This window comes from Drosophila miranda, chromosome 2 (assembly GCF_003369915.1).
Source record: "Drosophila miranda strain MSH22 chromosome 2, D.miranda_PacBio2.1, whole genome shotgun sequence".
NCBI lineage: Eukaryota > Metazoa > Arthropoda > Insecta > Diptera > Drosophilidae > Drosophila > Drosophila miranda.
In genome coordinates, this window is record NC_046675.1 from 17,220,459 (window position 1) to 17,239,437 (window position 18,979).

The window sequence follows — 18,979 nt, forward strand, 5'->3', positions numbered from 1 at the left end:
AAGTGTTTATTTCATTAAATGATTTTTGGATCACTTTAAAATAGAATTGGCTACTACTATTACCCTACTCCCAAATTCATTCGCATAAAAGTGTATTCTATTCGGATATACACATGTTCGTATTCCCAGAAAAATCAACAGGTTGCAAGTAATATAAACTTCAGTAATTCATCAGTAATTACAAAATGTGAGAGTTCCATTTCATAAGACAACACAATATTCGGCATATTTCATCATGCATCGCTTATCATTTCGAAACACTGAAAGCTCAAAAAGATAAAAACGTATAAGTATATAAGAACATATATTAAATAGTTATAAAAATGAAATGATTAATCTGTGGAATACCTGACGAAAGCAAACCAAATCGACCTGCCACTGCTTTCGTACAGAACATTGAAACAAAACATAGCCAAATATATAACACAATAGGTGTTTTTTAGCAACAGAACAGACATTTTAATCTATTTTATTTCATTTTATTTTATTTTAAACTGCTTGCAGTTTCTGAAATTTGAATTTATATTTTTGAGCATCTATCGATAGTAAACCAAATTCATCGATAGTGAGGTATTTCGTAGTCGACACAGTGCTTGTGGTTTGTTTGTTCACCAGCACACACAGCTGATTCATATACCGCAATTTATAATTCTTTTCCGCATAATATTTCTATCGCAGGGTCTCATACTCTTCAATTGCAGTGTAATAGCAGATATCGATAGCACTATCGATGGTTTGCCGCAAGGTCACTCTGAAACAGAAAAAACTAACGACGGAGATACCCGCCACAAACTAAAAACTTACTCTATTGTTCGTGAGTTTTCTTTGTTGCAAGTTCGAGCCTGACTTTCTTCCTCGCTTAGGATAATTAGTACAAGTTTCGCGCGATACCTCGTCCCGATATTGAAAACCAGTTTCGTTGTCTTTGTGACTCATCAGAATTCCACAGGCTCAAGGAAAATTGATGGAAAATACAATGGCCGACCCAAACACAAACAATAGCAGCAGCAACGAGTCCACCGATCAGGTAGGAATTCGCGTGGAAAACGAAAACCCGGACGATCACACAGACGCCTTTGGATCTGTGGGTGGCAGCAGTGGCACAGCTGCAGCCTCGAGTTCCTCGCATCACAACAACATCTACGGTAGCGGAGCCATTGGTCAGCTGGCCAATGGCTATAAATCCCCCTCTTCGAGTTATGGCAAAAATGTTGCAAAAATGGTCACGGACCGTCATGCCGCAGAGTACAATATGCGACACAAAAATCGTGGCATGGCTTTGATCTTCAACCATGAGCACTTCGAGGTGCCCACTTTGAAGTCGCGTGCAGGCACCAATGTGGACTGTGAGAATCTGACCCGAGTGCTGAAACAGCTCGATTTTGAAGTGACCGTCTATAAGGACTGTCGCTACAAAGACATTGTACGTACAATTGAATTGGCGGCCTCGCAGAATCACGGCGATAGCGACTGCATTTTGGTGGCGATTCTATCGCACGGAGAGATGGGCTACATCTATGCCAAAGACACCCAATACAAGCTAGAGAACATCTGGAGCTTCTTCACGGCCAATCACTGCCCCTCGCTGGCTGGCAAGCCGAAGCTGTTCTTCATTCAGGCCTGCCAAGGCGACCGATTGGACACGGGAGTGACAATGCAACGAGGACATACCGAAACCGATGGCGACTCATCCATGAGCTACAAGATACCCGTACATGCAGATTTCCTCATTGCCTACTCGACCGTCCCCGGCTTTTACTCGTGGCGCAACACCACTCGGGGAAGCTGGTTTATGCAGAGCCTGTGCGCCGAGCTGGCTGCCAATGGCAAGCGCCTGGACATACTAACGCTGCTGACCTTCGTCTCGCAGCGTGTGGCCGTTGACTTTGAGTCATGCACCCCCGATACACCCGAGATGCACCAGCAGAAGCAGATCCCCTGCGTTACCACGATGCTAACGCGCATTTTGCGTTTCAGCGATAAGCAATTGGTCCCCGCCGGACGAGTTTGATGGCTACTGGTCTGGTTGATGGGTTGGCTAAGGTTATGGCGGGGTGTGTGATACGCGAGGGGTAGCAAGGCGCAGACGTAGCTACAGTATCCCTGAAACTGTACTACAAAACATTTTTCTACTTCATTTTGTTTATCGTATCCTATTACCAGCGCAATTTTCTCGGTAATTTACCGAATATATCTCTTAACTAGCATTTATTACTATCGTATTGACAACTCTTGCCCATCAAGTGTGGCGATAGGCCCTTTTAAAGTTTTTTAAAATTATTTATACGCATAAATACTCGTCTGTATGTTTAATCTAAGCATATGCGCATATGTGTTTCGTAATCGTCCAATTCAAATACAACAAAAAACGACAAGATTTTAGCATGTAGTTAAGAATTTTATATATGTATATCTTTATGTACAATTTATACTTCTCTATAAAAACATGTATTAGCAAATGTTTTCCTTTTATGTGAACCGCTTGCAAATAAAGAAAAGAAATACAGCAGAAAAACATTTACCATTGGGTGTGCCATATCGGGTTAGGCGTTGAATCCACTTTTTTGGGCCGCTTCAAGTTGAGCGAGATTTTCCTGAAAAGGAGTTTTGGAAAATGGTCGAGACGAGTCGTTGAGTTGACCCTGCCTGTCTGTCTGTCATATATACGATTTACAATCAGAGCTTACAATCACTTTATTCTTAGAGCTGCTGGACACAATGGGAATAAATTTAAATGAAAAAGTTGTATTACTTAAAGCACTAGATCTGGATCAGCGCGGGGAGGAGCGGAGGGGAAGGAGAATTTTTAAAACCTGTCTGCCGATCTATCTCTGAGGTTAGATAAATGCACGTTTCTGATATATTTTCAACTAAAAACGGGTATAATTTTGCTCACAGTTTTGTTTTAGATGTGGCCCCCCTCCTTCAGTTTGGCCACTAGGGCGTCGACATCGGCAACGGTGGCTCCTGCCTGGCGCACAGGTGGATCCTCAACGGAGATGACCTCAATGCGTGGCGTCGTATCAACGCCCAAATCCTTGGCCGTAACCTTCTTCAGTGGCTTCTTCTTGGCCTTCATGATGTTGGGTAGCGTGGCATAGCGTGGCGTGTTCAGCCGCAAGTCAGCGCTCAGTACGGCTGGTATCTTAGTTTTGATCGTTTCCAGACCGCCATCGATTTCCCGCGTGATGGTCAGGCCAGCATCCGTCTTCTCGATCTTGTTGCAGAAGGTGCCCTGGGGCCAGTCCAGCACGGCGGCGGTCATCTGGGCTGTCTGATTGGCGTCATCGTCGATGGCCTGCTTGCCGAGGATCACCAGATCCGCCTTCTCATCCAGCGCCAACTTGGCAAGAATCTTGGAGATATGGATGGGCTGCAGCAGCTCGTATTCGGCCTGTGGCACGTCCACATGGACGCCACGATCGGCGCCCATGGCCATGGCAGTGCGTATCACTTCCGCCGACTGAGCTGGTCCCACGGACACAGCAATGACCTCCGTGGCCAGCTTCTTCTCCTTCATTTTGACTGCTTCCTCGACGGCAATCTCATCAAAAGGATTCATCGAGTGCTTAACACCCTGGGTGACTACGCCAGTCTTGTCTGGCTTGACACGGACCTGTAGATGGACACATTTGATAATGATATTGAAAATAGTTTAATTAAGTTTAATTATTCCGATTACGCAAAACGCAACAAGTGATAAGAAGAAGATACATCAGGCTATTTCTCGGCTTACCTTGACAGCATAGTCGATCACACGTTTAACTCCAACCAAGACACGGGCCATTTTCTTCTAAAATATTGTAACAAAATGTAGTTAAATAATTAAAAACTTTAGCACAGATATAGCTCTTGAAATTGATTTGAGGGGGTGGTACAAAGGTCTTCTTGTGCTAGTGGCTAACATCTGTTGATAATGCCCTCAGAAATATACCAAAATATACCGTCCAATTTTAAAAATATACCGTAAATATACTGACGAATTCAAGATCTATTTTACATATTCCTCGATTTTGATATTCCGTCGAATATTACTAGCTAGATAGAAACCTCAGCCCGGCCCACATAATTTTATCCGACCAATAAATCAATTTCCTACTTGACTGGCTTGATTCAAATACTTGCGTTTATTGGATTTTGTCTAAAAAAATGTTGTAGCGAAAAAGGTCAAAACAAATAAAACGTAAGAGAAAAATTTTTCCTATTGCTCAATTTTGATATTCCGTTGAATAATGCTGACTAACTAAAATCTTTAGCTTTGTTTTTATAATTTTAAACCATTGATGAAAAAAATTTCCACAAGATTAGCTACTTTTAAGTACTCCTTTTTATTGTATTGTGTCTAAAACAAGGTTTGAACAAAAACGGTCAACAAAAACAGTGGCAACGTAAGTGAGTATGGAACGTAACGTAAGGTACACTTACGGTACAACAGCTGTTGTACTTTCACACACTTGAAGCATCATTTTCGTCGCATTCCAAATAAAAAAAAGTACAGAAACATGGCTTCGACTGCTCCGGTTATCATGAGAATTATGGCGTCTTCCATACAGACAGCCAAACGAGCTGGTGGCATCATACGCGACATCCTAAAACAAGGCGACCTAGGCATCGTGGACAAGGGAAAAAATGATCCCCAAACGGAGGCTGATCGTTCTGCCCAGCGGTGCATTATTGCCTCGCTGACGAAGAAGTTTCCTGGCGTAAAGATCATCGGCGAGGAAGGCGGCTCCGACTTAAACGTGTGCGATGATTGGCTGGTCGAAGATTTGGATGAAGAGTTTCTTCAGAAAAGCTGCCCGGCCGAATGGCGTGATGCAAAACCAGAGGATTTTGTGATCTGGGTAGATCCACTGGACGGAACAGCTGAATATACACAGGGTAAGTACGGCCGCTTGCAAACACCAGACACCAAACCCGACTCACCTCTTGCCAAATATCCCCTCTTAAAGGTTACGTGGAACATGTCACCGTACTCATAGGCATAGCCGTCAAGGATGCTGCGGTGGGCGGAATCATTCATCAGCCGTTTTACCAGCAGCCCGATGGTGAGCTGGGTCGCACCATTTGGGGGCTCAAGGGTCTGGGCACGGGCGGTTTCACACATTCGCTGGCTCCACCCGGAGAGTTCATCATAACGACCACACGATCGCACTCGAATGCCCTGCACCAGCAGGCACTCAATGCATTTCCTGCCACCAAAATCCTGAAAGTGGGCGGCGCTGGATTCAAGGTGTTGCAGCTGCTGGAGGGCAAGGCACACGCATATGTGTTTGCCACACCAGGATGCAAGAAATGGGATACTTGCGCCCCCGAGGCCGTGCTGGAGGCACAGGGCGGCTTTCTCACAGACATCAATGGCAAGAATTATTCCTACAATGCTGATGTGGAGCACGTGAATCGGCAGGGAGTGCTGGCCAGCGTGGGCGAGAATCACTCGGAGCTGGTGTATAAAATTCCCCGTAAGGTGCGGGAGGCTGTAGGAGTATGAATTCCGCGCTACGTTTATCAATTTATTAGTTTATTTTCCACTAAAAGTAAACACATATATTAAGCGATAACAGAAAAGAGAAGGGCAAAATGGATACATGTGTAGAAGAGAATATACAATGTTTCGGAAATCAATAGAAAAGTAAAAGTGTCGCTTATTTCTCAAAGCTATTACAGATGCTGCTGGAGCCAAGGGAGCTACTGTTGTGTGCTGGCAGGGAGCTGTTCATGTAACGATTGCGCTTTGCCTTGGACATTTTGCAGGAATTCACGGAGGCAGCAAAGCGCAGGGACTTTACTGACTCTTGGAAGCAGTCCTGGAATGGGGAAACGTTGATAAACATAAGCGTTTTTGAATTTCCACCCAGGGAAGGCATCAGCAGATGCGTAAGCTTCGAGTTGCGATATGGAATATGGTCCTGCTTTTGCAGCAGAGCGAGAATGACATTCGTCAGCTCGGAGAGCGAGCGATTGATATTTTTTGTTTCGGTCATGCGAATGCTTGTCTTTGGCGATTCAGAGCCGGCCAAGTCAACGAGATTAATGGAGCCAACAGAAACTTCCTGCTTCTCTGCATGTCGTCCGATTAGTTGAAGCTTGGTCACGGCATGCGAGCGCGACGAGCGCTCATTGCCCGCCGTGGAGGCTGTGGCGCGATTCATTTTGGCTGTCAGCATAAGCTGGCGCAGATGATGGGGATCGGTCACGGTTTCTTCGGTTATATTGGACACATAAATGTCGTTTTTGTTGTTCTTTGCCATGCGAATTTCCATGTCCTTCTGCTCGTTGCTCAGAAGATCGTACAACACTTCGTTATAGATCTCCAAGAACGTGGCCTTAATCTCGTACTCCCAGCCCAAGTTGCGATACCCCTTAATGGAGTCAAAGAGCAGATCAACGGTGCGTGGAATGACGCCCACACCGTCCGGCACACCGTCCATGGTATAGGTCTTGCCGCTGCCCGTCTGGCCATAGGCAAATATGCATATGTTGTAGCCGTCCAGCGCGGATTGAATGAGCGGCGACACCATCTCAAAAATGTCCGTTTGCGATGAGTTGGGATGGAACACCTGATCGAATGAGAAGATCTGCTGGCCCATTTTGTTCTTGGCCTGGCCATCGATGCTCTGCAACTCGACTGTGGCTTCATCGTGGTATGTCCAGGTGCAACAAAGGCGGGCCAGCTCGGACTCCAGTGGCGGACGTATTCGACAGAAGACCCTTATATTGCCACGCAGATCCATGACTGTGTTGTGCAGCTCTTTGCGTTCCATGTTTGACTGAAAGAGCTGCTCCTTGCAGGTCTCCAGTTCTTCCGCTTGTTGCTCGTTCCTAAGCTGGAGATCTTCCGTGCGTTGGCGCAGACACAACACCTCCGCGGTTAGACTCTCATGTTCACTTTTTATTTGCTAAAAAAAATTCGATATATAATAGGGATCGGCAGGAAATGTCCTTTGACATGTGCTCACCTTATGATTGACCTGCAATTCGGAGAGCTGCTCTTTTGTCCGTCCCAGCGAGGAAGTGATAGTCTCATTGTTCTTGGCCTGCTGCTTCAATTGCCTTTGGAGACACTCGTTGTCCGTCTGTGCATTCTTAAGGGAAGTCTCGGTTTCAATTAGCTTCGACTGGGTCTCCTCCAGTTGGGTGGGAAGCGACTCCAGTTCGCCCATATCCTCCACTTGCTTTTCATATTTGGTCTTGAGCACCTTGTGCTTGTCTAGCAGATCATGGAAACGTGCCTTGAAGTCGTACGGTGCTATCCGCTTTGGAGCCGCAACACTCCCAATACTGCCGCTATTTCCCGACGCCGCTCCGGGCCTAGAGGAGGCGGCAGCTGTTGCAGCTCTGGATAAAGGACGTGCTGCTATCGGTCGCTTGGTTACAGTAGAAGCTGTGGCTGTCGTTGTTCGAGCTGTTCCAGTTCCGGCTGGTCGTACTACACGCTGTCCTGGGACCGTAGCAGCGGTACTATTTGTGTTGCCAAAGCGCGAAACTTTGCTGGGAATACTTGGCAATGTTGGCTGTGCTGCTGGGCGTTTGTTATTCTGACGCATCTCGTTGATGTCGCAGGCCGAGCGGCTTCGTCTCAATTTGGCACGGTTGCCTATCTTAGCTGGCTCTGGCGAGGCAGCGCGACCTTTTGGTACAATACAAGGAAGGTTGCGGTGATGTGATGCTCTCTGGAAATGCTTCACCCACTACTCACCCCTGCGTCGATCCATTTCTTGCAAATTGTTAATATCCCGGGAGAGCGGCGGCAGCAAGTTTCCACAGTACGTTTGGTTGGCGCTGAAGGCTCCGCCCTGTCCACATGCTTTGATTCGATCTGTGGGCAGTATAGATTTGACCGGCATCATGGGCCGCTTTATGCTGGTCGGTTTTGGCAAACGGGATTCCATTATATTATATTATATTTATATATTATATTCCTCTGTATTTTTTTCACTTGACTTATAATTAGATTTCAGCTCAAGTTGCTTGGTGATATTTTAGATGCTTTGATTGAGAGCAAGCGACGCTACGGCCACTTCGCGCCGTTAATTTCGATTGTAGGGTTGCTTTGAAGCAACCGGCGCTGCCATCTGGATTGTTTCCGACAGTCCGGCCAGTTCATACGATAGTTCACGCCATCATATGTTTCCAGCAGGTACCAGCCCTGATAAATCAGTAACGTTTGTCGCCAGCCCTGCCTCTGGCGCAGAGTTAAAACATAAAAAAAGACGAAAAGCAGCAAAAAAATTAAGTAGCAGCAGAAAACTATTTTGCAGTGCGAGGGCCCGCGAGACCGCAAAAACCTCGAAGTGATGGCGGGGCACGCAGAACTCAAGGAGCTAGGCGTGTTCGAGCTTCGTCCTCTTATTACAAATCTCAGCTGCAAACTTTCGGCCGTCACCGCAGGTTTTGATGAAAAGCAATTGCTGGCGATTGTCAGCGAAGAAAATGAGATTGTGCTGCGTTATATCAGCGCCGCTGGCCAGGAGGTGGTCAAGATGATATCCTGGTTTCGACACCGTGTCATCCATGACGTGTGCTTTGATCCTGCGGGCATTTGGCTGCTGGTGCTATGTAAGTACCCTGGATGGTGTCGCCAATGGCATGGGGTGTAGGTGGGGGTGGTGTTCGGTGTTGAAGCCTAAAATTACTTTGCGCCAACCATCCTCTCTCTCTCTCTCTTTCTTTCTCTGTGTGTGTGTGTGTGTGATTATTGATTTTCTTTTGCGTATTTTGTTTTGATTTAATGATTCTGGAGTGGAGCCTCCTCCAAAGGGGCTTGTATCGATCCGAATATTACTCAACGCCGCCCATAAATATATCAACAGGTTTTGACAATACGTTGCATATCGTGCCCGCCCTGGCGCTGGTGGACAAGACGAATATACTGGCCGCCTGTTCCCTGTACAGTACCACGCAAGTGACATCCTATATAATACCATTTGTGGGACCCCACGAGTGTCCCAACTCCAAGAAATGTCCCAATCATTCAACGGCATCGACTGAGCAGCTGCAGCCAGCAGGGAGCAACCAAGAGGAGCAATTGGCCGAGAAGTTCGCCAATGTCATGCAGCTGGAAGAAAATGGCGAACCCGAACCCTTGGGCCATGAACTGCCCGATCACATGCTGGTCAAAAATAATGAACAGGATCCGGCCGAAGTGCAGCAGCAGCCCGTCCAGCCACAGTATGATGCCACTGGAAATAGCCAGGTGATGGCAGCTTCCTTCATGGCATCGAAGACCTGCCCGTACCCTCTCTCAGTGGTGTGGTGGAAGACCAACCAGGGCCTAAACAGGGCCATTATTGGGTATTCGGATGGCTCCATCTGTTTTGTGGGCCTCAGTCCCAACTGCCCGATGATTGCCAGCACCGCGATCGAAAATGGATCTGTGATGCGTCTCGTTATCTGCAAAGACAAAACCTACGATGGAGTAATGTTGCTGGTAAGCTTCGAATGTTTTTGGTGATTACATTTCATTAATCTGTGCGATCGCTCCCCCTTAGATCACCTCCTCCCTGAAAGAGCAGTTTAAACTGCTGCTGGAGCAGAAGGCCATCATGTACGTTTATCCTGGCGATAGCTCACCGACGACCCGTGAGGGGGCCTGGCAAATTGTGATGTCTGTGCAGGGGAAACATCACAGTCATAGCGGGATGGCGGCGGGTCCTCGACAAAGCAACAGCTCCGATCCGGCCTCGGACAGCAGCCAGCTGGAAGAGGATGTATTTGCGCCGCCATCTAGCGTCGAGGATGTTCCGCCCAGCTTTCAGGCACCAACAGTTCCAACCGATGTATCTACCGTCCCGGCGCCAGGTGATTCTAGAGCTGCAACTGCGGATGTGCAGCCGCAGCCACAGCCACAGCCGCCGCCGCCGGCCCCACCATCCTACAGCGAAGCTGTGGCCCGCCAGTCCAGCGAGAACATGGGCGTACGCTTTAATCAACAACAGCTGCCAACAGCCGGCAACAGCATCGATGGTATACTGCCAGCGACAAGAGCCCGTCTGGCCTCGCTCAAGAGTCTTGGATCGAAGAAGCTGCACGCGATCAAAATGAGGCTCTCCGATCAGAGGCAGAAATTCGATGAATGTGCGTAAGCAAACAATACAAACAATATTATTTTCCCACTTGAAAACTCTTCTTCCTTCCCCGCCCTGCCTGAATGCCATTCGTGCATTCTATCCCTGCTATTCCATCGTTCATTTGTTAATTGTACAATTTTTTTGTGTATTTTATATTTGTTTTCGATTGGTGTGCAGTTTTGAGAGAACTGTTGCATCTATTGAGGCGTCGCTTGTGCGGTGAGTCTCTCACACTCAACAGACTGCCCGTAGTCCTGCCAATTAGTTACACTATTTAAACAGCCCTCTAGACATTTATATTACTCATCTTCCTCCCTATCGTTTTCTTTTTTAGTAATGTCCGACTCAAATCTGGGCTCGTTTGCGATCATGGACTCGCCTTCGGTGACCCCAGAGCCGCTGGGCAACACCACTGGATCGTTTTACACCATCCAGAATCTGAGGAGTACTTTTCTGTTGAGTGCTTTACACAGCAATAGTCACAGCCTCACGGTTCATAGCATTGACATTAGCTTGAAGCCGCTGTTCGTCTACAAGATACCCAAGCACACCCAGGAAATACTCATTAGTTCGAACATACTCTATGGCATCAACTATGTGAATCTGCACAGTCGCAGCGATTCGGCCATTTCGACGGCAGCCTCCTCGCTGGAGGAGCCGCTGTTTGCGAATACGGACAAAGAGAATCGAGATGCGGACACAGAGAAACTGGAGCAGCAGGGGGAGCGGGAGACGAGTGCACACAAGAGCGATACAACGAGTGCAACAACTACTGCCACATCCAGCATAGACCACAGCGAGATGCCCAGCAATGCCATCAATGCAGTGAGCGTGATTAGCAGCGCTATGGCCTCAATGCATACCTCAGAGGAAGATGTAAGTTTTAACACTCTTTCTACAGTCCCATATTTAATCTGCCTCTTTCGACAGCGCTTTAACACGCTGGCGCAGATCGGACTCTTCCGTTTTGAGCAGGAAACTGTACTCCACCTGTATCAGATGGCGCAATATCGCCAACACGCCGGCCAACCGGAGACCCTGACCAAGGAGGAGAAGGCCAAGGCATTCGAAATCAAGGATATCCACACGCCCATGGACTATGTACAATTTTACGAGACGGCCGATGTGAGCAGCGAGTTTTCCCTGCGACAAATGGAGATAATGCAGTCGGAGTTCCCGAAGATCAACTACGATCCCAGCTATGTGATTACCAACAAGAACGTGTACACAATACAACTCAGGTATAGTTTAGCATTCAAGAAGGTCCCTTTATAGATTGTTAACAGTGGTTCGCTCTTTGCAGGAAGGAGCCCTTTGAGTTGTTCCTGGATGCCGCACTGAAGAGCGAGTGGAATCAATGCCGCGACTTTTGCAACACCTTTGACCTATCCTTTGAGCTTTGCATTGAGTTTGCCGGCGACTATTTGTTGCGCCGCAAGAAGATTACCCAGGCACTGCTCACGTACAATGTGGCCAGGGTGAAGCCCATACGCACAGCGCTCAAACTGGCCATGTACGGCCACACGTATGCTTTGATGCAGCTGAGTGCTATGGCCTTGAAGTCCACATATCTGTTGAGGTCGCGGCACTTGGGCCATCCACTGCTGAAGGGTATGATGGGGGACATCACCTACCGCCACTCGGAAGATGTGCGTATGATTCTGCCACAGCAGAGGGAACAGGGTGTGGTCAACAGTGGGGCCTCCTGCAGCGACTACTGCTACGGCGTGGATGAGTCCATCAGTGCCCTGCAAATGTCGCCCTCATCGCAGTTTCATTTGGCCAATCTGCTGCTCATAACGCTGGCTGAGAAGGCAGTCAATGATAAGAATTATATGCCCTTGTGGTAGGCGTTTTATTCCCGTTCGATGGAGGATATATCTAACCTTAGCATTCTTTGACTCTTGCAGGAACTTTCTGGTGACCAACAGCAAATATCACACGAACATGACCAGCATCGTGCTCTGCCAAAGCGGACTCTTCTCATCGGCCATCATACTGGCAAAGACGCGTGGCGTCTGCCTGGATACGTTCAATGCGCTGATAAGCGTGGTGGCCCAGGAGTTCGGCTGGTACAATGAGCTCAATGTCTGCCTGTACAATCTGAGCGAGACCATATTCATGGAGACAATCACCTACTTACCGCATGTGTCCATGGACTACTTTGCCTTCATCCAAGAGAAGCTGGAACATATACGACCCTGTGTGCTGCTGGTGAGAATACAATTTCGCCTTACTATTTCCATTGCTAATTATGTTATGTTGCAGCGTCTCTCAAGGCAACTGAATCCGTTCTCTGCAGCGCTGCGACCCATCGTCTCGCACAGCAGCGGCTGTGGGGCCAACTCCAACGATAACAACAGTCCGCATCTATTTGAGTTCTGCAAGAGCCTCATTGAGACCTATCTGGCCGTGCTCATACACATGGAATCACAGCGAGTCAAGCACGATTCGCTGGTGAATGCATTATCCAATTTTCGCATCAACTATGAAGACAATCAGGCAAGCCCCAGCACGATGTCCCCATCTGTTTTGCCTATCCTTAATATCTTTCCTTGCAGTTTGCCATTGAATCATCACGCTTTAAACCGATCTCAGCTGGTTGTGCATACTGTGCCTGTGTTGTGGATGGCATTGCCTACTTCTGGGGCTCCAGTGGGATACCCAGCTATTTTAGTGCTCAAAAGTCAACAGGTATATCCATGTCTGTTCTGCAACTTTAGGTTAGGACGACCCTGAGAGAGGCCATGCATCGGCTAATATGACCCTTTGTTATTCGAATGGAGAGGGGTTTGAACCGCCGCGGGTGTCCTCGAGGTCATCGAGGTGTTTTCAGTAAAGACAAATACATCCCTTGGCGTCCTCTTGGAGTTATCTTCCAGTGATGCCAACGTCGGGGCGCCCAGGTGTCTTCTCTTTGCCCGCGACAGAACCAAGCAGTTGCAAATGAGATTTTCCCGGGTTACGATGCCTCTACTGCCTTTGTTGGTGATGCCTACCAGCTAGACAGTGACCCGTGAGTAATACTCCCACTAGCATTCTGCAGACCTACTGTCACTAAGTTTTCCATTGCTTTCTTTGCACGTTTTTCGACGTTCTGAAGGTGTCTGTAATGGAGACAGGCACGTTGTCGATTCTTTCATTCGCCATTCTGTCTGCTGCCTCGTTTTCTTTTTTCATCCAGAGGTTGATTGCTGGGTGCGTGTTGGTCGATTTTAGATGATGCATTATAGCGATTTCCCTTTGGTGTAAAAATGCTGCTTGGTTTTTCTAGCTTTTCTAGTGTTTTTAATAGAAAGGAGGTAAATATTATCGGTCAGTAATCCTTTCCTGCCTTTGGGGACGAAGACATAGCCTGAGATTTTCAGATCTGTTGGGGGTGCATTAGTGACCTCGGTGCATCCTGGGAAGTATGGTGGGCTACTTCGACAGCGGCTTCCGAAGTGTTGAAGTTTTAGGTATTTGATTCGGGCGAGCGGAAAATGCTTTTTTCTTCCGTTTTGCTTATTGATAGCACGGTCTCCATGTCCGAGCCTGACTCGACACCGGTACCCGCGCGGCTCATCTTGCATCGAGTCGTTTTTGTGACAGTAATATTGCAACTGACCGACGTTTGGGTTGACATCCCAACTCTGGCTTCTTCCTTACGTTCCATTGGGCATTTGGGGAACCACCTCTAGCTAAGCATATCCGCCAGGCACCTCTAGCCATGACCCTGGTTCAGTTCCTCTGACTTGCGGCCGGGAAGACGCTGAACCATTGCCTTGGCTAGACCGGGGTAATGCAGGGCCCATTGCCAAGCCCAGCCCTCGTGGACGGTTCAGCTAAGGGATTTTCGATAGACACTTTCTGTATTATAAACAATTCCATGTCCTGCAGAGCCTCCCGAGCCAGCGCATGCCGTGAAAACGTTGGAATTACTCTCGCAGCTCAATTTGCAGGTGCACGCCATCAAATGTGGACGCCAGCATACGCTTATTTTAACCAACAATGGGGTAAGCCAAAGCAACAGCAAGCACAGTGCATGTTTATTCATATTTGTGGTCTCTTGCAGCTCTACTCAGTGGGCAACAACAGTCTCTGCCAGTTGGGCATTGGCCGTCACATGCAGATGGCCCTGCAGCCGATGCTGGTGACAGCCTTGGATGGCATGAATATAACCATGCTCGAGGTGGGCCAATATCACAATGCGGCAGTGGCCGATGGCAGGCTCTATATGTGGGGGTAGGTTTCAGCAAAGACGACTTTGCAAGCTGCTCTATGGCGCGGCGGGTGCGGGGCTTTAATTCTCTCTTTACCTATGCTTTGTCTCTGACAAAAGATAGCCCAAGAGAGAATTGAAAAACAGGTGCCCCGCGCCCTCGTACCGATACACTCAAATTTATTAATTTTTCTCGCCCATTCTTACAGATGGGGCGTCTATGGCCAACTGGGGCAGGGCAGCTGCGAGAATATTGCCACACCACAACTAGTCAGCTTCTTCAAGTATAAGGTTCGTCTCTTCTACCTCCGCACTCTTAATTAGAGTATTGCATTCACTATTGCTTTTGCAGAAAATCTTACAAATATCGCTAGGGCATGCGCATAGTCTGGTGATGTGCCAGGCAAGCAATAGCTACAAGGAGGCTTACAACTGCAGCAACGAGCTCTTCGTCTTTGGCTCGAATCACTTTGGCCAGCTGGGTACTGGCAATAGCGAGCTGGGCAGCGATACAAAGGTGAATCTGCCCGTGCGACTGGAGACGGGTGGCAGCAGCCTAAGACTGATACACACCAAATTTTTTACCAACGTAAGTGGAGCAAGCAGCTTTGTTCTCTGAATGTTTTCCGACTTGTTGTGTGCACTTCTTCTGCAGTTAGCTGTAGACGATCAGGAGCGCTTGTACACCTGGGGCAGCTCACCGCAAGCCTTACGCCTGGCCAACCAAATCAAACGTCGCGCCAATGCCAAGCAAAAGCTGGAGGAGAACCATCAGCGCGAGTTGTTGAGCAGGCAACTGGAGGCTACACTGCTGCCAAGGCCCAGCAGCAGCAGCAGTACTCTGGTGGAGCCAACCACATCGTATGCAGCAGTGGTGGCTGGGGCTACACCAAAGGTCGCCAACGAGACCAAAGATTCTCAACTGGATAATGAGGCGGCGCCGTCAGATGGTAGCGAACGTGTTGGCTCAAAGTGTGAGGCGGAAAAGGATAAACCTACGGCAACGCCAGTGGCACCGGCTCCTGCAACCGAACCTGATCCCACAGAGCATATGAAGCCGCATCTAGTGGATACCAGTGAGGTGGCAGGACAAATTCTACAGGTGTGTACAAAAAGGAGACCAGACCCTATTGACCATGATGATTTATGCCGTGTGCTTTTGTAGATCTCCAGTGGGCTATTTCATTTTGCATTGATCTCGTCCACGTGCACGCTCTATACGTGGGGCAAGAATCTTGAACATCAGCTGGGCACTGAGGACAAGGATCGTCGTACTGTGCTGAAGCCCTCGCCCATCGACAGCATTGAGCGTCCTATGTATGTGGATTGCGGTGCGGACTTCACTCTGGTCATGACCACCGATCACATTGTGCGCGCCTTTGGCGGCAACTCCAATGGGCAGTGTGGCAGAGATCAGGGGGCCGGCCTAGAGCGTATGCGACAGCGTGTTGTCTGCCTGCCAACGACCAAGCGATTGATGCGCTTCGAGAGCCAGTGTGTGGAGGCTCCCGTGGAGATCAATCTGCCACGGCCACGCATTCGTCTAGACCAGGATCCAATTAGATACCTGAAGGTCATGCCGCCATATCAGCCACACTTCTTGCAGCCAGCCAACATTAGCTTCGATCAGCGCTACTCCATAGGAACCCCCATATACAAGAGCAGTACAGAGCAGGCGGCCACTGGACAGGATTCGGATGATCTGCTTAGCAGCTTGGAGAATCTGAGCCAGAACGATGCCAGTTTCTCGTACACCGCACCGCCTATGATGCAAACCGATGCAAACAGCTCCCTGGACATGGATTATTCGCCCGAAGAGCAGAGCTATGCTCCGCTGGCGGAACAAATGACAGCGGGGGGAATAGGCACGGGAATGCCAGCCAATGCAGCGGCGCTTTTAGGGGGCGATGACGATGTCAGCACCTTCACAGCGAGTTCTGAGGGCACGCTGGGAGGGACGGCTCTGCAGCAGTTGCGTCATTATATACATTACTGCTTGTATGCCTTCCACGGGCTGTATAACCCCGACAAGATCGGGGAGTGCGCCCGTCCGCATCGGAACGAGTACCGGATTCGGATTTGCATGCTCAACTTTAGGTTTGTGGAGGCCTTCCGGCTCTGCCTGCAGAGCTGCGACAGTGCCCAGCGCACCCTGAAGCTCTTCGAGTACTTCAGCAAGGACACGGGCTACGTGCCGCTGCGGAGATCCGATCTCAAGCATCTCATCTATTATATGTGCTTGCATTGCCTCGAGCGCAAGTTCGATATGCTCGAGTGTGAGCGTTACTTTATGGCCGATCTCGACTACTATCTGCTGGAGCTGGCCTATGTGTTTTACTTTAACAACAACAACTCGACCCTGGAGCAGAATCTCAATCAGAAGTTCAAGATGCTGATTGCGGCGGCAGCAGACAACAACCAAGCGGCGTTAGCCAACTCCGCCTCCGGGCAGCAGCAGCTGCTGCAGGACACGGATGTCATATTCGATAGCTTTACGGTGAAGTTCAAGACGATTCTGTGCCAGCGCTTGCTCACCTACTCGGACTGTGAGGTGTCTACTGCCAATTAGCATTGACCTCGGCCTCCTCCTCCTCCTCCGCCTGCTCTGACTCTGAATTCTGCCTTGGCATAGGTGTTCAGAGTTTGGCATCGTGTTTCGTCGTGTTTTAGGTTTTTTGTTTGTTGTGCAACTTCATGCCACACTTAATACACACACACACACACATACCAACTTATCCCCCCTCTACCCCTGCCCAATAAATGTTTACGCGTAATTATTATACCCATAATTGTTGTTTGCGGTTATTTATACACAGAATCATCATACACAAATCAAATGCTTTTTACAGGCGCCTGTTATTTAAACAAAAATAATTAAGAGGACAAACAAATTGTTTAAAGAATCGAATTTTTTGTAATGCTTTGTTTGCAAATTGCCTTCGCCCCGTTTTTATTTCTGTTTAATCAATAAATTATTAAAAATAAAGCAAAGACATTCTCGGCCACACAATAATTCTCCAACAGCTCACCGGTCGAGGAGATGGATGCTGCAGGCTGCAGGATACAGACCTTTTGTTATATTTTATTCGATATTCAGCTTGTGATTTGCAATTATTTAATAAAACAAAAGTAGATTTAAAATAATTATACACGCATATACATACATACTATATATATGATTAACAATAAAAATACGTTTATATACAAGTAAAACAAAAGAAGGGAAGCGAAATCCTTTCTACAGCTTGAGCTTTATGTTGTCTGTGGTCCATCGCTTGCTCTGCAGCGACTTGAGTGCATTCTCACAGTAGAACTGCTCCTCGGACCGTTCGGGCAGGGTCTCCCTGAGCTGCTTCAGTTCCTGCTGCTGCTTCAGCCCCGCCATGGCATCTATCACAGCCTTAATGCACTTCACCTTCTGTGCGAGGGCCAACTTTTCGCCGCTGTTGCCCATCTTGGAGAGGAACAGCTGCAGCACCGTCGACGGCGCGTGCAGTTCATAGAGACGAACCACGGCTAGCGTCAGGTCGAAGCTAATGTGAAATTGCTTGGACTTCAGGGGATGCCAGGTGGGCACACGTTCGAAGATGCACTCCAAGTCAGCGTACGCCTGAGCCTGGGCCCGTTCGTTCAGAGCAGTCCATTCGTATTGGGCCGGCGAGATTTGTTGGTCGGCAGCAAAGCGCTGCGGGGCAATGGGCTTCAGCATGTCCTGTTCTTTCCAATTGTTATTTTGCTGACAGCACACGTATAGCAGCTCGATGGGCGTGGGTTGATCGCCCAGTTGCTTGCCAGCAGTGCCCTCTCTTTCCATTAAAAGTTGCATCTTCAGTGCGGCGTGGAAAACTTGCTCGTACAGTGGAATAATGCCCACACCTGCATTGGCATACGCATCTACCAGGCGCTGAAGATGTTGCTTTCGCAAAGGGGCGTCGTCGCTGGCCAGTGCCGCTTGAAACTGTTTGAGGGCTGCCTCCTGGTGGCGGCCAAAGCGTTGCAGCAGATCAATGTGGCTGCTCACGTCGCCACTTTCGCGCAAATAACTGAGGTACTGTTCCAAAGCCTTTGGTCGTTGCTTTAGAATAGCGTGGAATTGCGCCGGGTTCAATGTGCGTTTAAGGAAGAGCAGAACAGTGACTACCGCATGGCCTCCACCATGGCTGAGAAGCGTATCCAACAGTTGCTGCTTCTCATGCAGGGACCTGAACATCTCCAATGGTGCCGTCTTTCCCTGCAGCAACTTTTGCGCCGTGGCGTCCAGATCGGGACTGTATAGAGTGCTCTGGATTTGTCGACGCAACAGCTTTAGCTCCTCGTCGGGGGAGACGCCCTTGTGGATGACGCGCTCGTCAAGGTTCTGCTCTTGAAGTACTAGCTTTAACGCCTCCTCACTCAGAATGGCTTTGATGGAGAGATGATTCAAGGCGGGGCTGTTTTCAAAACTCGCCTCGGAAATGGTATCGTCGCTAAAGATTCCATTGTTCTCCCACTTGTTGCAAGGCAGCTCTGTGCTCACGATATCCACCTCGTCCTCATCATCGAAGCTGAAAGCGGTACGCGAGGATCTGTTCCAATAGCTCTCGCTATCAAATTGTACGTCCATTCTTATCTTTTGTTTTGTTGTGAAATATCGTGGTGGTGATTTTTTCGGGATTTAATATATGTATGTACATACATACATATATGTATAGTTGTCGTGTTCGATAGT

The 18,979-nt window shown here is 48.4% G+C and overlaps 6 protein-coding genes across 9 annotated transcripts; 3 read left to right on the plus strand and 3 right to left on the minus strand.

The window, feature by feature from the left end:
- Positions 1–732: 732 nt before the first annotated feature.
- LOC108156639 (caspase) lies at positions 733–2,460 on the plus strand. The gene has a single exon (XM_017288237.2). It carries the CDS (start codon positions 965–967, stop codon positions 2,009–2,011), a length of 1,047 nt encoding a protein of 348 aa, XP_017143726.1. The 5' UTR covers positions 733–964; the 3' UTR covers positions 2,012–2,460.
- Positions 2,312–3,906, minus strand: LOC108156640 (electron transfer flavoprotein subunit beta). 4 transcript variants are annotated; one of them, XM_033389107.1, is made up of 3 exons: positions 3,737–3,906; positions 2,897–3,616; positions 2,312–2,594 (listed from the first exon to the last, which is right to left on the minus strand). In XM_033389107.1, the coding sequence occupies exons 1-2, from the start codon at positions 3,785–3,787 to the stop codon at positions 2,906–2,908; spliced, it is 762 nt and encodes a 253-aa protein (XP_033244998.1). In that variant the 5' UTR covers positions 3,788–3,906; the 3' UTR covers positions 2,312–2,594; positions 2,897–2,905. The 4 variants fall into 4 exon arrangements, with proteins under 4 accessions (XP_033244998.1, XP_017143729.1, XP_017143728.1 ...); XM_017288240.2 differs by having other exon boundaries at positions 2,312–2,706; XM_017288239.2 differs by lacking the exon at positions 2,312–2,594 and adding an exon at positions 2,677–2,831.
- A 512-nt stretch (positions 3,907–4,418) lies between these two features.
- Positions 4,419–5,627, plus strand: LOC108155449 (3'(2'),5'-bisphosphate nucleotidase 1). The gene is made up of 2 exons (XM_017286265.2): positions 4,419–4,881; positions 4,953–5,627. Exons 1-2 carry the CDS (start codon positions 4,503–4,505, stop codon positions 5,489–5,491), a joined length of 918 nt encoding a protein of 305 aa, XP_017141754.1. The 5' UTR covers positions 4,419–4,502; the 3' UTR covers positions 5,492–5,627.
- On the minus strand, positions 5,501–8,038 carry LOC108155448 (protein claret segregational). Its single transcript, XM_017286264.2, has 3 exons — positions 7,700–8,038; positions 6,960–7,630; positions 5,501–6,899 (listed from the first exon to the last, which is right to left on the minus strand). Exons 1-3 carry the CDS (start codon positions 7,890–7,892, stop codon positions 5,646–5,648), a joined length of 2,118 nt encoding a protein of 705 aa, XP_017141753.1. The 5' UTR covers positions 7,893–8,038; the 3' UTR covers positions 5,501–5,645.
- A 124-nt stretch (positions 8,039–8,162) lies between these two features.
- Positions 8,163–17,127, plus strand: LOC108155447. Its single transcript, XM_017286263.2, has 15 exons — positions 8,163–8,559; positions 8,814–9,430; positions 9,492–10,077; positions 10,405–10,946; positions 11,001–11,311; positions 11,374–11,916; positions 11,981–12,284; positions 12,339–12,572; positions 12,632–12,764; positions 13,950–14,065; positions 14,125–14,294; positions 14,481–14,562; positions 14,624–14,860; positions 14,927–15,373; positions 15,437–17,127. Exons 1-15 carry the CDS (start codon positions 8,298–8,300, stop codon positions 16,838–16,840), a joined length of 5,988 nt encoding a protein of 1,995 aa, XP_017141752.1. The 5' UTR covers positions 8,163–8,297; the 3' UTR covers positions 16,841–17,127.
- A 65-nt stretch (positions 17,128–17,192) lies between these two features.
- Positions 17,193–18,950, minus strand: LOC108156076 (vacuolar protein sorting-associated protein 16B). The gene has a single exon (XM_017287362.2). The coding sequence runs from the start codon at positions 18,872–18,874 to the stop codon at positions 17,510–17,512; it is 1,365 nt and encodes a 454-aa protein (XP_017142851.1). The 5' UTR covers positions 18,875–18,950; the 3' UTR covers positions 17,193–17,509.
- Positions 18,951–18,979: the final 29 nt, after the last annotated feature.

Excerpts from the sequence above, each read along its gene's own strand:
- LOC108156639 (XM_017288237.2), top strand. The coding sequence starts at position 965 with ATGGAAAATACAATGGCCGACCCAAACACAAACAATAGCAGCAGCAAC.
- LOC108156640 (XM_033389107.1), bottom strand. The coding sequence starts at position 3,787 with ATGGCCCGTGTCTTGGTTGGAGTTAAACGTGTGATCGACTATGCTGTC. Across the intron at positions 3,617-3,736 it reads TGATCGACTATGCTGTCAAG|GTCCGTGTCAAGCCAGACAA; the intron begins GTAAGCCGAGAA and ends GTCCATCTACAG.
- LOC108155449 (XM_017286265.2), top strand. The coding sequence starts at position 4,503 with ATGGCTTCGACTGCTCCGGTTATCATGAGAATTATGGCGTCTTCCATA. Across the intron at positions 4,882-4,952 it reads AACAGCTGAATATACACAGG|GTTACGTGGAACATGTCACC; the intron begins GTAAGTACGGCC and ends CCCCTCTTAAAG.
- LOC108155448 (XM_017286264.2), bottom strand. The coding sequence starts at position 7,892 with ATGGAATCCCGTTTGCCAAAACCGACCAGCATAAAGCGGCCCATGATG. Across the intron at positions 7,631-7,699 it reads AGAAATGGATCGACGCAGGG|GTCGCGCTGCCTCGCCAGAG; the intron begins GTGAGTAGTGGG and ends TTGTACCAAAAG. Across the intron at positions 6,900-6,959 it reads AATTGCAGGTCAATCATAAG|CAAATAAAAAGTGAACATGA; the intron begins GTGAGCACATGT and ends AATTTTTTTTAG.
- LOC108155447 (XM_017286263.2), top strand. The coding sequence starts at position 8,298 with ATGGCGGGGCACGCAGAACTCAAGGAGCTAGGCGTGTTCGAGCTTCGT. Across the intron at positions 12,765-13,949 it reads TAGTGCTCAAAAGTCAACAG|AGCCTCCCGAGCCAGCGCAT; the intron begins GTATATCCATGT and ends CATGTCCTGCAG. Across the intron at positions 14,563-14,623 it reads TCAGCTTCTTCAAGTATAAG|AAAATCTTACAAATATCGCT; the intron begins GTTCGTCTCTTC and ends TTGCTTTTGCAG.
- LOC108156076 (XM_017287362.2), bottom strand. The coding sequence starts at position 18,874 with ATGGACGTACAATTTGATAGCGAGAGCTATTGGAACAGATCCTCGCGT.